The sequence below is a fragment of the Gekko japonicus genome, unplaced genomic scaffold, assembly GCF_001447785.1.
Source record: "Gekko japonicus isolate JY-2015 unplaced genomic scaffold, Gekko_japonicus_V1.1 scaffold251, whole genome shotgun sequence".
Taxonomy (NCBI): Eukaryota; Metazoa; Chordata; class Lepidosauria; order Squamata; family Gekkonidae; genus Gekko; species Gekko japonicus.
In genome coordinates, this window is record NW_015161956.1 from 9,276 (window position 1) to 24,073 (window position 14,798).

At 46.6% G+C, this 14,798-nt stretch overlaps 1 protein-coding gene across 1 annotated transcript in view; it reads left to right on the forward strand.

Annotated features, from left to right (window-relative positions):
• Window positions 1-2,302: 2,302 nt before the first annotated feature.
• DLL4 (delta-like 4 (Drosophila)) overlaps window positions 2,303-14,798 on the forward strand; it is a 17,495-nt gene continuing 4,999 nt past the window's right edge. Inside the window, exons 1-7 of the mRNA XM_015429518.1 lie at window positions 2,303-2,527; window positions 2,666-2,929; window positions 3,485-3,542; window positions 5,368-5,637; window positions 9,230-9,290; window positions 9,399-9,529; window positions 12,031-12,200. Coding sequence (XP_015285004.1) covers window positions 2,474-2,527; window positions 2,666-2,929; window positions 3,485-3,542; window positions 5,368-5,637; window positions 9,230-9,290; window positions 9,399-9,529; window positions 12,031-12,200 — 1,008 coding nt within the window. The 5' untranslated portion in view covers window positions 2,303-2,473. The remainder of the gene's footprint in view (window positions 2,528-2,665; window positions 2,930-3,484; window positions 3,543-5,367; window positions 5,638-9,229; window positions 9,291-9,398; window positions 9,530-12,030; window positions 12,201-14,798) is intronic.

Sequence of the window (14,798 nt, forward strand, 5' to 3'; positions counted from 1 at the left end):
CCTCGCAGGGCTGTTGTGAAGATAAACTGAAGGATGGAAGAACCGAGTACACCCTTGCAATAAAGAGGTGACTCAAGGACAGTGCAAAAGTGAATGAAAATACTTTCTAGTAACTATCGACTGCGGATAGAAAGAGAAATGGAGGGGGGGGGGGAGAGAGAGAGAGATCCGTGCCAGAGGTCGCTGGAATACTGAACCGATACAGGTCCGGATAGTGCAAGAGGGGACCCGTCCTTCCAAGGTGACCAGTGGTGGTGTTACCGCGGTGCGCGTTACTGTTTCAAGTGGATGTTTCCACCCTCCTGGAGTATACCTTCGCTTTCATACTGCGGATATTTCGAAGAAGAAACAGGATGCTTGAAGTACCTGTGTGTCTTTTAAAACGTTAAAACCAATGGAAGCCCAGCAATTCACAAACGCGCAAACTCACTAGCCCCCTTTCCCAAGCTTTCTAGAGCCAAATGAGGTCAGCAGAAGTTTCCATCCATTCCAGAGCTTGGGAGTCCCCACCCACCCCCCGCGCCACCCATTAGATATCTGGCAGGCACAAATTCTGCTCATCCACTGTCCGCACCTTATAATTTTCGTTCTCCTAAGATTTGCGGGGGGGGGGGGGCTTCCACATAAACATTGCTTCTTTCTATGGCGCTCACACAGTAAGACCCCTAAACTTCGCTTTTGGAACTTGGAAGAAATCCACAAATCTTGTTTTCTCAGTCACATCAAAATTTGCTGTTTCCTAAAGACTACCCGAGAATTAGTTACATACATTAAAGAAAAGTCACCTCTCAAGGCGAGTGTTTTCCAAAATAACGCGTCAGCTGGTTATTTAAGTTCTTTTTCCAGGTGAAGGGCAGTATAAACCTTCTGGACAAGGGCTGGCATAAAGGTGGCAAGATCTCATTATCATACAGCTGAAGGTTTATCTTCTCCCAGCTTCTCTTCCCCCCCCCCCTTACCAAGCTGAAATAAAAGCCACATGAAAGGCCTTCTCTGTACTTGGCTTTAATGAGGGACACGCGACCCAACAATGAGCACACATTGCAATCAGGCCAAGGGGTTTACTGGCACACACCAGCCTATGGCCAGGATACAATATGAGCTCGGGAACAGCCGCTGAGGTCTGCTCTGCAAAACCGAGGGGGAGTGATGATGGATGCAGCCCCGCTCCATCAAATCGAGTTGGGATTTTGCGGTTGAACAGGGTTACAGGCAAAAGCCTGCGCTTTATTTACAACCAGTGTTTCCCAACTTTAGCCAGGATTGGTTTAATTCACCAAACTCCATCTGGTGACAGCACAAACGTGAATACATTATGTCCTCCCACCCTTTTGCCCGCACTCTTAAAGGCTGAGCTGTACCCACTGGAGTTGTTAAAAGAGGGATGTTAAGACTGTTTCCGCACTCTTGTCTCCTACTTGAAGCGTGTTAATCAGGGTGACCCGCCATTGCCAAACAATCAGGCTGCAGATGTTTACAAGAACTAAGATAACACGAAAGCAACGGGGTCTTTCTGTTTCCCAAAGGCAGATTCGTTTCTCCTTTCTACCCGCTTATCAGCTAGGTAGGTAACACCTGTTACTCAGAGAGGGCTAAAGTACTCTGAGCATAGATCCGGGGTTCGGCCGTGTTGGTCTGAAGCAGTAGAACAAATTTAGTGCCATTGGACTCTAAATTTGTACTCTGGGCAGTTAGTCTTTAGAAAGCACAAAAGTGCATCGTCTTGGTAAAGATGGGAGGAGTGTGGAATAACCGTGATTGTAAAAGGAACACTTTTTCCCCCGTGCTGGGGCCTCTATTGTCCGGTCAGTTGTAAAACCATCTTCCCCTCTTCTCCAAAGCGCCTGGTTTTCAAGGGAACCGCCTGGACCGCGAGTGCTGTAAATATCTCAACAGATGCTGGGCTTGTTAATAATCAGCTCGGCTCCTTGGTGGTCAGTGCAGGAGTAGTCGCCGCCGCCGGGTATTAATTCTGGATCTGAGGCGCTCTGCAACATTTGGTTCCTTTTCCAGAATGATGCAAAGGGGAGGGGCCGCCTGAGTCTGACTGACAGTTTACATAATGAGCTCGCGAGGACAAGAGGCAACTATATAAACAGCTCGAAGGGAAGCAAGTTTTCCATTGACCGAGCGAGTGCTGCGGGCCCTGGACGAGGAGGAGGAGGAGGAGCCGTCCAGCACGGAACACACACACACACACCCTTGAGCGTCTCTCCACTCGGCTTGGGAGTTTATCGGGGCGACCGCAGCCAAAGTGTTCTTGTCGAGGCCAGGATTAATCCCCTCAAGTGGATGGTTTCAGCCACCTGGATTTTACTTTCCCTGTTCGGGCTGGGGGAGATTGGGAATCGGCTCCTCTGAGTCCCTGCAGACGCCGGCTCCCGCCAGAAGCTCACCCGTGGACAACCTGAGGAATACAAGGGCGAGTTAAACTTGCGTCCCAGGGAGGGTCCGAAGCAAGCAGAGCAGGAGGATGGCCGCCTGGCGCCTCTTTGGCCTGACGCTGGCCGTCACGCTGATCCCGCAGGTAATGGCCGAGCGAGGGCTTTTGCTCCCGGAGGCAACTGGGCGGCACCAGCCCGCCCGCCCGCCAGCCAGCCGTCGCGGGGCCGCGCGTGGGTAAGGTCTGATCTGGCTCTTTTGTGTATGTCTCCCCTTTGTGCAGAGGGTGTCCGGCTCGGGCGTCTTCCAGCTGGAGCTGCGCGAGTTTGTGAACCGCCAGCGCTCCCTGGCCAGCGGCGAGCCCTGCGCTGCCGGCTGCAGGACCTTCTTTCGCGTCTGCCTGAAGCACTTCCAGACCGTCATCTCCCCGGGCTCCTGCACCTTCGGCAGCATCGTCACCCCTGTGCTGGGAATCGACTCCTTCCCCGTCCGAGGAACGGAGGGGTTCGGCAGCCCCATCCAGCTGCCTTTTAACTTCACCTGGCCGGTGAGCGCTCGCCTGCAGCAGAGGTGTCAGGGGGAGGGAAGGGAGAGCCCAGGGCGGCCGCTTCGGCTTCTCTGCGGCCGGGACACGCACAGCCTTCGTTGAATATAGGAACAGCTACGGTCGAACGCGTCCATTGCGAAATGTCCATTTAGAAATGTAAGAGTTGCATAAGATGAACCGAAATGTAAACGGGTGTAAAACCGAGAGCTTTGCGTTCGGCAAAATCCATCCCGAAGTGGAAAGAGAAGTCAGAGAGAGAGAGAGAGAGCCCCCTCTGCGCAATGCTGGAAAACAAGAGAAACGTTCCTCCAGGAGATGAAAGCAGTCCTGAGGAAGCTCCATTTCATTGACTCAGACAAAGTAACGCTATCTGCAATTAGATTAATTGAAATGTATATCTACGACCTGCCAGCACTACCAGCCAGAGGTTTCCTGGTTTCACCCGGTTGTTTTAAGCTCCAAAGCAGACCGTGTCCTTTCCGATCACTTTTCACGAGAGCTTTCTCCTGGTCTTAAATTCTGTAACTTCCTCTCACTCCTTCTTTTCATTCACAGGGAACTTTCTCATTGATCATTGAAGCCTGGCACGCTCCTGAAGGTTACCTTCCAGCAGGTGAATAATGTTTCACTCCGTAGTCGCTAGGGGGCGACGGTCTTTCAAAAGTTGTGTGTAAACTAATCTTTACAAGGAATTATTTAATTCAGTCAAAATCGTTATAAAGTAGCTAAATAAATGTGCCTTCAATCATGCAGCTGTTTACAATATCTTTTCACTGCTTGCTTTAGTTCGCAAACCAGAGCTATTCCCTACATCAGTTTTGCTTTGATTTTTGTCCCCTACTTAATCTCCACACAATTGCGTTTCCTCCCGTTTATTTTTGGCGTGGGAAAGAAAGGAGCTCTTTGGTGAGAAAACTACAAGGCTGCCAAAAATCCTGACTGCCTTTTCCTGTATTTTACACCTTTTTCAAATTCCGCCCTTTGGAAAAGGAATAATGGCTTTGGGATGTTTTTCTGACACAGAGGAAAAGGATATTTCAACAGCACAACAGTTCTTAACTTTGAAAAGATTCCTGCAAAACGTTTCAGGACCATGGTTAACAATAATTGATTTTGAAGACCACAGAAAAGAGATTGTGTAGTACAATGATTTCTTCCAGTTTTCTCCAAATGACTCAGCCCAACGCATACCTAGAGCCTCCAAATACTACAGACTGATATTTTAATCAATATTATTTAGCTGTTTAAAGTTTTTATTGTATTCTTCCACAATTCAGCTACAATGACAAAGTATTTAATGACAATTCAACTACAATAACAAAACTCTGTCATAATTGTCTTTGGCAGCCTGGTTGATTTTCTTTACTTGGAAGTCATTTGCATTAGTTACTATTGTAAGTCTTCAAACTTTGTTAATGCCCCGCCCCAATCAAATGGAACAAAACTTAAAAAAAACCAAAACCCTGAAGGCTCTGCTGATAGCTGGTACTCTTGATTTGCATGCACGCGAGCCTTAATACTGGTAACTGTTATTTGTTATCACTGGGGAGCGTTTGCTCACACAGGAGTGTAATGTGAGAATGATTTCAATAAGGGTATAGTGTGTAGTGGCATTAGGCACAGTAAAATGAGACGGTACACTGTGTGGGGATTGAATGCCTTGTGAACAGCAAAGGTGCACTGATGGAAAGCACAGATAGTTCTGCAGTACAAGTACAAATGTAACCATCAAGGAGTGCCCTGTGACTGAGAGTTACTGCTCTGTTTCTGCCAGGATGCCCATAAAGAGAAATGCAACAAGTGAAGGGTTTGCACAGAGAATGTAGTGATAAGAAAAGGTTAATCTGTTGAGTTGTAGCTTGTTACTTGGCCTCTAAAGACATAAAAACCCTACAACTTTTTTAAAAAACTGGCGATCAATGTGTGTGGATGCCACTATGAAAAACAGCATACCACATGGGGAGGATGGTGTTTGGGGGGCAGTGGTAGTATGGGCACTCTGTTAAAGTTAGGAGCAGTGTGAGCTAGAATGGCATATGCAAAAGTGGCACCTCCTGGACAGGGTGATGGTGTAGAGAGGGTGTGGCCTGGAAACCACAAGTGCTTCTTTCTAGAAAGAGTTGCTGGGTCTGGCCTGCCAGGAAGTGTTCATGGTCTGCCTTTCACGATGTCGTAAATAGCACTCTGCACAAACTCAGGGGCACTTGCCTTGGTTATCGCTTTGCATATTTCCCACCTCATTAGTAGAACCAGGTTCTGTGGCAGAAACTAATTCCTGGGAAAGGAAGATGGTCTGTGTGTTAGGCGGCCGCCTGCGCTGGGGAAGTAGTTCTCCCCTTTCTGAGGGAGGGGGAATGGCTCCCCTTCCGAGCAGCGCGCGGGGAGGAGAGGCTCCCTCACCACCCCCACCCCCAACCGAGTGTCTTCCCCCGCCGCAGGTTCCGAGCCGCCCGCTGAGAAGTGGCTCATCAGCAAGATGGCGATCCAGCGGTCGCTGGCGGTGGGAGAGGACTGGTTCCAGGACGAGCAGAGCAGCGAGGGGGCCAGGCTGAGCTACTCCTACCGCGTGGTGTGCAACGAACACTACTACGGAGACAACTGCTCCCGCCTCTGCAGGGGTCGCGACGACCACTTCGGCCACTACGTCTGCGAATCTGACGGCAGCGTCGCCTGCATGACAGGCTGGACCGGGAACTATTGCACCGAAGGTGAGCGACGGAGCGGAGGGAGGGATTTTTCCCCGTCGTCCCCGGCCGGGGTTGATAGGTTGCGCGCGTGCTTATGCCGCGAGACCCGCCGAACCAGGGAGCAGAAGGCGGGAAACGCCTCGTGGGGGGAAACGGCACCGCGGAGCAGCAGAAGGCGGCAGCTCCCCCTGCCGCTCCAGGACCTTCATAACGTCGCTAGAGGCGCCTAGGCGCGTGCGGTGGGGGGGGGGGGGTGGGTGAAGAACGAGGGAAGGGCGCCGAAGGTGCATCGGCGGGTGCTTGAATCGAAGTGGCAAGCCCTGGAGAGTGGAGCCGAGGGGGGTTTCTGTGGGTTGCTGCCTCGGTCTGAAGTGTAGAGGAGCTAGATTCCAGTCCAGAAACACCTTACTGAGTTAGAGACTAGCAAGCTTTTCAGGGTTTAGGCTTCCAGAATCAAAGCGGGGGGGGGGGGGGAGGTTAGGGAGCCCGCATGTCCGAAGCGTGGGTCCGTGACAGATTTAAAGGGCCGGCGGGCTGGCAACGGTGTGTAGATTCAGGTGGGGAGCCCTGTTTGTCTGAAGCAGCAGAACCAAGTCTGAGTCCAGCGGAACCTTTAAGACCAACGAAGTTTTATTCACGATATAAGGCAGGGAGCGTGTAAGGGCGAGTAATAAGAGATTGATAAGGGCAGGCACTAGCAGCTCTCTGCATCCGAGTTTCATTTGTTGGGCAAGAGCCTTGCTTTCTTCCCTTGCATTGGCTTGCTAAGAACCAGAAGCGACACACACCCCTCCCTTGGCATCAGCACCTTTATGCCTGCTAGGGAAGTGGCTGAGGGGAGAATGGTCTTGCTTATCCAAACCTGGAGTGTCATGCTGAGAACATTCTGAAAAGAGTTAGTAGCAAAAATGCCCCTTAGACCCCACACAGAGACACTCAACAAAAAATCCCACAAAAGGAAAGTGGAAGAGAATGCTAGGCACCTCACTGGTCCAGCCATATCTCTCATAAAGACTGCCCCATAAGGCTTCACATGCTTCAGGCTCAGACTGTTGTTTGTTGTACTTCCGGTTACACCAGCCTTTGATGATTTAAATATACAGAAGGCAGGCCTCAGTTTCTGCCGGAGCGCACCGGAGCACCACTCCGCCAGTCAGGAGCCCAGGGGGCGGGCACATAAGCCCCTCCCCCTGCTCCCACCAGCCATCAGTTGGGACACAGGGGGGGGACGTTCCCTCACCTCCCGGAGCCACGGGGTGGTGGCCTTGGACTTGTAGGGGCAAATTCCACCTCTCGCACGAGAGGTCATTCTGGCTCCCCCAGCTCTCCTTCCCGGCTCCTTAAAAAGTTATGGCGGCAGCTGCGACGCCTGCACGGGGGGGAGGGGGGGCGAAACGTTCCCTTGCCTCCCTGAGCCCCGGAGTGGTGGCCTTGGACTCGTAGGGGCAAATTCTACCTCTCGCGTGTGAGAGGTCATTCTGGCTCCCCCAGCTCTCGGGAGGGGCTCTTTAAAAAGTTATGCCCGCTGTCACTGTTCGCGGAGGCAGCTGTGACGCCCGCGCATGCAGGGGAGGGGCGGAGCGAAATGTTCCCTCCCTGAGCCCCGGGGTGGTGGACTCTGAGGGGCAAATTCCACCTCTCGCGTGTGATGTCCGAGCGGCGTTGCCACTCGAATATCACACGCGAAAGGTCATTCTGGCTCCCCCAGCTCTCCGGGAGGGGCTCTTTAAAAAGTTATGGCTGCCGTCATTGTTTGCGGAAAAAGTAACTTTTTCCCCCACCGTAGAGAACAATGGAGGGGATGGGGGCAACCTGTTTGGGGGCCCATAGAATTGGACCCCCTGGTTTAATGTTCCTGAAACATTGAAATGATCCCTGACAGAGGGTCAAGGGAAATGCATGTCTCCAAACAATCAGTGGACATGGGTAAGAAGCTACTGACATTCCACTTGTATGTGTCCACTGATTGTTTTGCAGACATGCAGACAAATTATTCATGTTACACCCTTACCACAGCAAACACTGCTTGTGCAACCTACATTTGGACTGTTATACAGCAGCAAGCATGTACCTCTCCTGTACACGTGGCAGGGAACTGGTTTCAATCCTAGGTCCTGGACACATGTATCTGTCAAAGATACATGCAGTCAGAAATGTTTTTGATCCCTGTGCACTTTGCAGGTCTATCTGTACAGGTAAAATGGTTTGCACATACCCATAAAAACATGTTGCAGAAAGTGTCCCTTATTCATGGGGAATGTGCATTTTTTTTGTTTCAGAAAGTAATTATCAGTATTATAGTGTACTTATTCTTTAGTATAAGTACTCAGAAGTATGGCACTCAGAGCAGGAAAAGCACTATGTAAAGTGCCTTTAAGTACTACACAGCTCGCTCTCAAAATGTCATTTGGAAGGTTTTGGCTCCATTTCCTATGTCCATGCAGCAAAGTAACAATTTTTGGGATCCTTGCTAAGTGCTTTTCAAAGTAGTTTTTAGTTGTAGCCACAGGAGATGCTTCAGACCATACATATGGTGGCTACAGGTATGCCTTCATACTGGCTACAGGAGGTTTCCTGGCTAGAGTTCCTTCCTCTTTCTCTAGCCAGATCACTGAAGCAAATGCCACTCTGTTAAATTAAGGGGGGGGGACGGTCTATAGCCATGAAAACCACAGGATGGAAAGACGCATTTGTTTGCACCTTGTTCGCTAGGAATAACAGGGTTTGTAGGGAAGGTGTGGGGGGTGTAGCCCTGTTACAGATGGTTCTTCTTATTCCTTCTGCTTTACTACTTCCTTCTACTTTAAAGGCAGAGATAATTTTCAGGCTTTCACCCTCATCACATCACCTGTTTTTTATTACATAGTCACTTGCAGCCACCAGTACAGCTTCTTAGAAATACTGAAGGGGAAAAACCCTACTGTATCCCTGTCATGGACATTTTAACCAGCCTAGTATATACACGCTGTGAAGTTTAGAGCTTACACCATTGCTAAACTTGTGCATATATACCACTGTTACCGCCAAACCTAATAAAACTGAAGGCAATGCAGCTGTAGGAGATTTAAAAATGCAAACATATTTTCCTCTCCTCACCTCCTTCATCTTTGAGAACCAAACCTATATTTGTTGTGAAAACAAATCCAAATCTGGCCTAAAGGAAATCTGTATTTACATACAATGGCAGTGCTGAGGCCTTCCTCCTTCCTCCATATCCTTTAAAAACAATATATCTAGATTGTGCAACTTTATGTGAAACAGATATATTTGCACACTTTATATTGATTGGCATAATTATGTGCATGACATGAATATCTTTAGAATAGAACTTAAGGGGGGGGGGTGCCACAAAATATCCAGGTTACAAACTGGCATTTATATGAGCAAGCCAGGGCCGGCCTTAACCACACACACCCCCCAGAGTCAGTTATCTCCTCCCCAGTCTAACATACCTCACAGAGTTGTTTTGAAAATAAAATGTGGAGGCAGGGTTGGACCTCAGGATTGTTGTAGGAAAGGCATAATACAAATGTGATAAGTATTTTAAAATACATTCAAGGTATTTTGAAAAATCTAAATTTTAAATTGTAACTGAGCATATATTTTTTCACAGCTATCTGTTTAGCTGGGTGCACAGAGAAAAGTGGATTTTGCAGGAATCCAGGAGAGTGCATGTGAGTAGATGCTATATCTCACCTTGTGTGTAAAATTGTACCCTGTCCCCTCCTGCACCCATTGTCATCAAAGCCTTATAACATTTGATTTCCATTAATTTTTTCCAGCTGTCGCAGTGGTTGGCGAGGTCGTCATTGTGATGAATGTGTTCCTCATGCAGGCTGCCGCCATGGGACCTGTAAGAAACCAGGAGAGTGCATATGTGATGAAGGATGGGGAGGCCTTTTTTGTGACCAAGGTTAGCTGATGTTGTTATGGCAAGAATGGATTAATATTAATTCAGTTTCCCCCTCTTTTTAAATATCTGTTCTTAATGTTGCTAATGTCAAAAAGTCTGACCTGCAAAGTTTGTCAGGTTTTCCTGGATTACTGTTACTTTTGGAATCAAATTTCAAAGTTTCTCCTACCTTAATCATACTAACAATCATTAGATGAAAGCATGAAGGAACTTTACAAAATATTTGTATATCTATATTTTTTGAATTGGATTGACTTATTCATCCCTCAGACCTGTCGTGTTCCATACTACGAGCCCATACAGTCAGCTATGTATCAAGATAGTTCATTCAGGTAGTTTTATGAACATTTCCCATCAAAAATAAATGTCATACCTTTCTTATTTCTATCCATGAAGAACAGCTCCATCCTCAGACACTGGTGATGTTGGCACACTGCTGCTTGTGTGGTACTGTTGCTCTGCTGGTGGCACAAGTTGGCATCCCGTGGGCTTACAGTGCAATAGAAGTGGCCAGAAGTGGCTGTGGGAACAGGACAGGGGCCATGCCAGAGTCCCAGGCACCAGTACCACAGTGAGCGTGACGGTCAGGCCGTGACACAGCCAATCAGCACCACCTAACATGGCCTGCTTCCCAAGGCCACCTGGATGTCTGACAATGGTGCAGTTGGTGTGGCAGGATGGGCTTAGAAAGTTAAGTCCTGCTTTGCCCACATCACACCCCAGTTTTGCATAACATCTATACCAGTGGAACTCTGGCATACCTTTGGGATGCTGATGTAACTTGGATGTATACCACCATGTCAGTATCTTTAACCACTTTGGAGTTCAGGATAGGACTAAAAGTTTTCCTTGTGACAAACACAAGAGTTTAAAATAAATGAAAGGACACTTTTGACCTTGCAAGTTACTTAATATTTAAACTGGAGTCAGCCGTAGAACTATAAATCTCTAAAGTCATACAGATATGTTTTAAAAAAATTGTTTTGATATCCATATTGGTGACCTGGATAGTTTAGGCTAGCCTGAACTCCTCATATCTCAGAAGCTATGCAGGATTGACCCTTGCTAGTATTTGGATGGGAGATCTCCAAGGAATGTCAAAGTCATGACGAGGCAGGCAATGGCAAACCACCTCTGAACATTTCTTGTCTTGAAAACCCTGCAGGGTCACCATAAACCAGCATTGATGACAGCAAAAAAAAAAATTCCCAATGGAGACTGTCATAGCCTAGTTAAGAATTATATGTCTATATTAAGCAGTAAAAAATGGTTTTGTCTGCCTGCAGTTATTTATTAACCACATATATAGACTGTTTACTTATGTTAGTTATATTTATCCTGTCAGCTTGTGTGATTAAGTGTAATCCTTCAATTAAAATGTCCTCAGCCTTTGTTTAAGGAATTAAACAATTGACATTAAAGTAGAAATTTAATACATAAAACACAAGACAATATAGGATGCTAATTTAGTTTCTTGGGTCAAAGAGTCACAGATCTAAGTTAATATCTGGAAGATACTTTGTCAGATGAAAGGTTGGGTTGCCCACATCTGTTCTGCTAATGGTAGCACCTTCTTTGCATCACCATTGGTGGAATGGATTAGCAGCATCCAATCTGAAGTCTCTGCTATTGATACTCAATGTGTACACTAGTTGCATGAGCTTTTTCATAAGATATCTGCTGAACAGACTTCTACTAAACACAAATGCTTAGTTAAACCTATTAGCAATAATGAGATTTAGGCATGTACTAATGTGAGTGTGGGCTCCTAGTGCACTAATACAGTTACAGGTTTGTTCAGAATCTCAGAGTTCAGGGCTTAGACATTCTGATGGTGGGCTCTAAAGCCATTAGCTGTGCACAAACAGTTCACTAAGGACTTCTGCTGGTTCCTTGTAAGGGGGGATGTATTTTGATAGCACTAGCAGCTGAAATGCTGACTAACCCCTACAGTGCATTGTAGATATTAACAGCATACCATCCTTCCTTTGTTGTTTTGGTGATCCTGAAGGCTGATAACTTTATTTTTCATAAACTATTTATCTGAGATAATTCTAAAGCACACCCAAGGCCATCTCTTTTCCTGTAATTTTGATATGTTGTCCTCTGGACCTAGGACAAACATGAGGGCCATCAGTTGTACAGCCTCTATGCTATGTCTTAATTACACAGAGAAAAGTTTTCAACAACTTTGCTAATTCCTGCAAAAACTGAGAACCACTCTGTGGAGAAGTTTAAAGAACTCTGACCTTACACAACCATACACAAGTTTTTTACTTTAGGCATACTGAGTAGTCCCCTAATCAGGTCTTTATCCTGGTCCTTATGCTTAAACCGAAGCTATGCAATTTTTAGTGTTTCTACTGACAATAAGCTAAAGGTGTTTTGTCCAAAGTCTTCTTGTTTATAGTACCTCATCTTTGGTGCTGTCATTTGTTGAAACGTAAATATCTAATTGACTGGAGGTTTGTTTCTTCTTGTCCCCTTTTATGCCTTTTTAGATCTGAACTACTGCACCCATCATAAACCTTGCAAAAATGGAGCCACTTGCATGAACACTGGCCAAGGTAGTTATACATGTTCCTGCAAAGTGGGCTTCACTGGCATTGACTGTGAACGGAATATCAGTGAATGTGACAGTAACCCCTGCAAGAATGGAGGAACTTGCACGGTGAGGACTAATTTTATATTGGAGATTGATTTGTGAAAAGGGAAATAAAGTAGCTTTTCAAAATATTTTATTCATGCCCTGTCTTTCTCCTGAGAGGCAACATGCACAAGATTGTCACACTTTACATCAGCTGATTCAAAGATGGTAATATCCTTTCATGTTGTACCTTAGAGAGGCCTTGTGATTCCAAAGACATGAACACACATTCCATAGGCTTTATTGTGGACGATGGACTTGTGCTGCATAGAAGGGATAAAATGCTACTATACAGAGCTGTTCTCTAAATCTGTTTGTGTAACTAGTCAGTAGTTTTTGGATGTCATATGCACCCTTGTCACCTTATACGACTTTAGTCTAGATGAAGCCTTCTCCAATGGAATTCTCAGCCTTACCTGCTTATTTATTTGTTATTTATTTGATTTATACCCCACCCTCCCCACTGAAGCCGGCTCATTTTGATAGCGTGGGCAGCTCCACAAATGGTTAATGACTTGTTTCCTACACTTGAAAAGAACATCATCCAGCAGTTCTGTTTGAGAGGACAGATGTACTTAAATTGGGTATCTAAATAATTTGTACTGTCCCTTCAATGCTGGTTCCCTAGGATATATGGCAGAAAGGAATTATGAGTTAATATCCAACTACAGCCAGTCAAGTATAAACTTAGCATAGTTTTGCTATAATTTTAAGCTTATATAAATAGCCATACCTTGTAATGCTTTTAGAAGTTATTTATTTTCCACAAATTGTATAGGATTGTTTTACCCCAATGGCAACTGTTTAATATTTTATGCCAATAAAAGGTATTTGTTGTTGTTTGTTGTTAAACTTAGCATAGTGTCACTTTCAGTGTTTTTCCAGTAGTAAATATGTAGTATATTGGTGGTATGATCTCTTCTGAATACCATTGCTTTAGTCATTGTGTTGGTTTATATTTCTTTCCCTGCAAGGCAAGACAATCTAATTACGTTCTGAGTAGGGGGTTTCGGTATTTAATAATAGCCCTAATTTGGTATAATGAAATCTACCTCTAACCAAAAATAAGAGCTGAGAAGGCAAACAGGTAATATGTGATCTCTCCAGTGTCGCTCAGCAAGTTTTAATGGCACATGTGAATCCCCACACTGCCATGGAAGTTTGCTGGATGAGCCTGGGCCAGTCACATACTGGCTGAGTTCAGACTGGCAGTTAAAGCGGCAGAGAGTCGTGGCAAAAAAGACCCAGAACAACTTGTTCCGGGTATTCCCGATCACACTGCACCGACTGGACCGACTGATGCGGGAGCATACCGGGGAAGAGGCGCAAGGGAACGGTTGCACTGTTGGCCCGCCCCTGGCGGAGGCGCAGCTGTAAGGCACGGCTTTCTTTTTGGTAATCCAGCAATATGTACTTATACGCATATGCACTTATGCGCCATCAGCTATTGTGGCTTTCGGCATCCACACTTCCTGGAAGCGGAATGGACGCGCTCTCCAGGGTTTGCTACCACTTTCACCTGGTATTTTTTAAACTCGGGAGGGAAGCATTACAAGGCGGGTTGAGTACGGCTGGGGAACGCCGAGCAGCTGTCCCTGTGTGAACCAGCCCTTTAATCCGTTTGTGAAACGTTACTGGCATGTGCCTATATCGGGGCAAACTGCCAGGCTGAACTCAGCCACTCTTTGCCTAACCTGCCTCCCATGATTGTTGTGAGGATAAAATGAAGGAAAGGAGAACAATGTAAGTTTGTTTGGGTCCCCAGTGGAAAGAAAGGTGGGGTATAAATGAAATAAATAAATATTCAACATTCAATAGTGAAATAAAAAGAATATTTGATTAGCTCCTTCCTTGGTCCCTATCATTCTAGCAGCTCAAGCTGATTCCCTTTTATTTGTTTTGGGTAACATAAGAACATAAGAGACGCCAACGTTGGATCAGGCCAAAGGCCCATCCAGTCCAACACTCTGTGTCACACAGTGGCCAGAAATACCAGGTGCCATCAGGAAGTCCACCAGTGGGGCCAGGACATTAGAAGCCCTCCCACTGTTGACCCCCCCCCAAGCACCAAGAAGACAGAGCATCACTTGCCCCTGAGCCCCTATCTATACCTTGTGGCTAATAGGCACTGATGGACCTCTGCTCAATATGCTTATCTAATTCCCTTTTGAAGCCATCCGTGCTTGTAGCTGCCACCACTTCCTGTGGCAGTGAATTCCATGTGTTAATCACTCTTTGGGTGAAGAAGTACTTCCTTTTATCCGTTCTAACCCGACCGCTCAGCCAGTTTGGTGTAGTGGTTAAGTGTGCGGACTCTAATCTGGGAGAACCGGGTTTGATTCCCCACTCCTCCACTTGCACCTGCTGATGTGACCTTGGGTCAGTCACAAGCTCTGACACAGCTGTTCCTGAAAGAGCAGTTTGTGTCAGAGTTCTCTCAGCCCCACCCACCTCACAGGGTGCCTGTTGTGGGGAGGGGAAGGGAAAGGAGTTTGTAAGCCGCTCTGAGACTCCAAGTGAAGGGCGGGGTATAAATCCAATCTCCTCCTCCTCCTCCTCCTCCTCCTCTTCTTCTTCTTCTTCTTCTTCTTCTTCTTCTTCTTCTTCTTCTTCTTCTTCTTC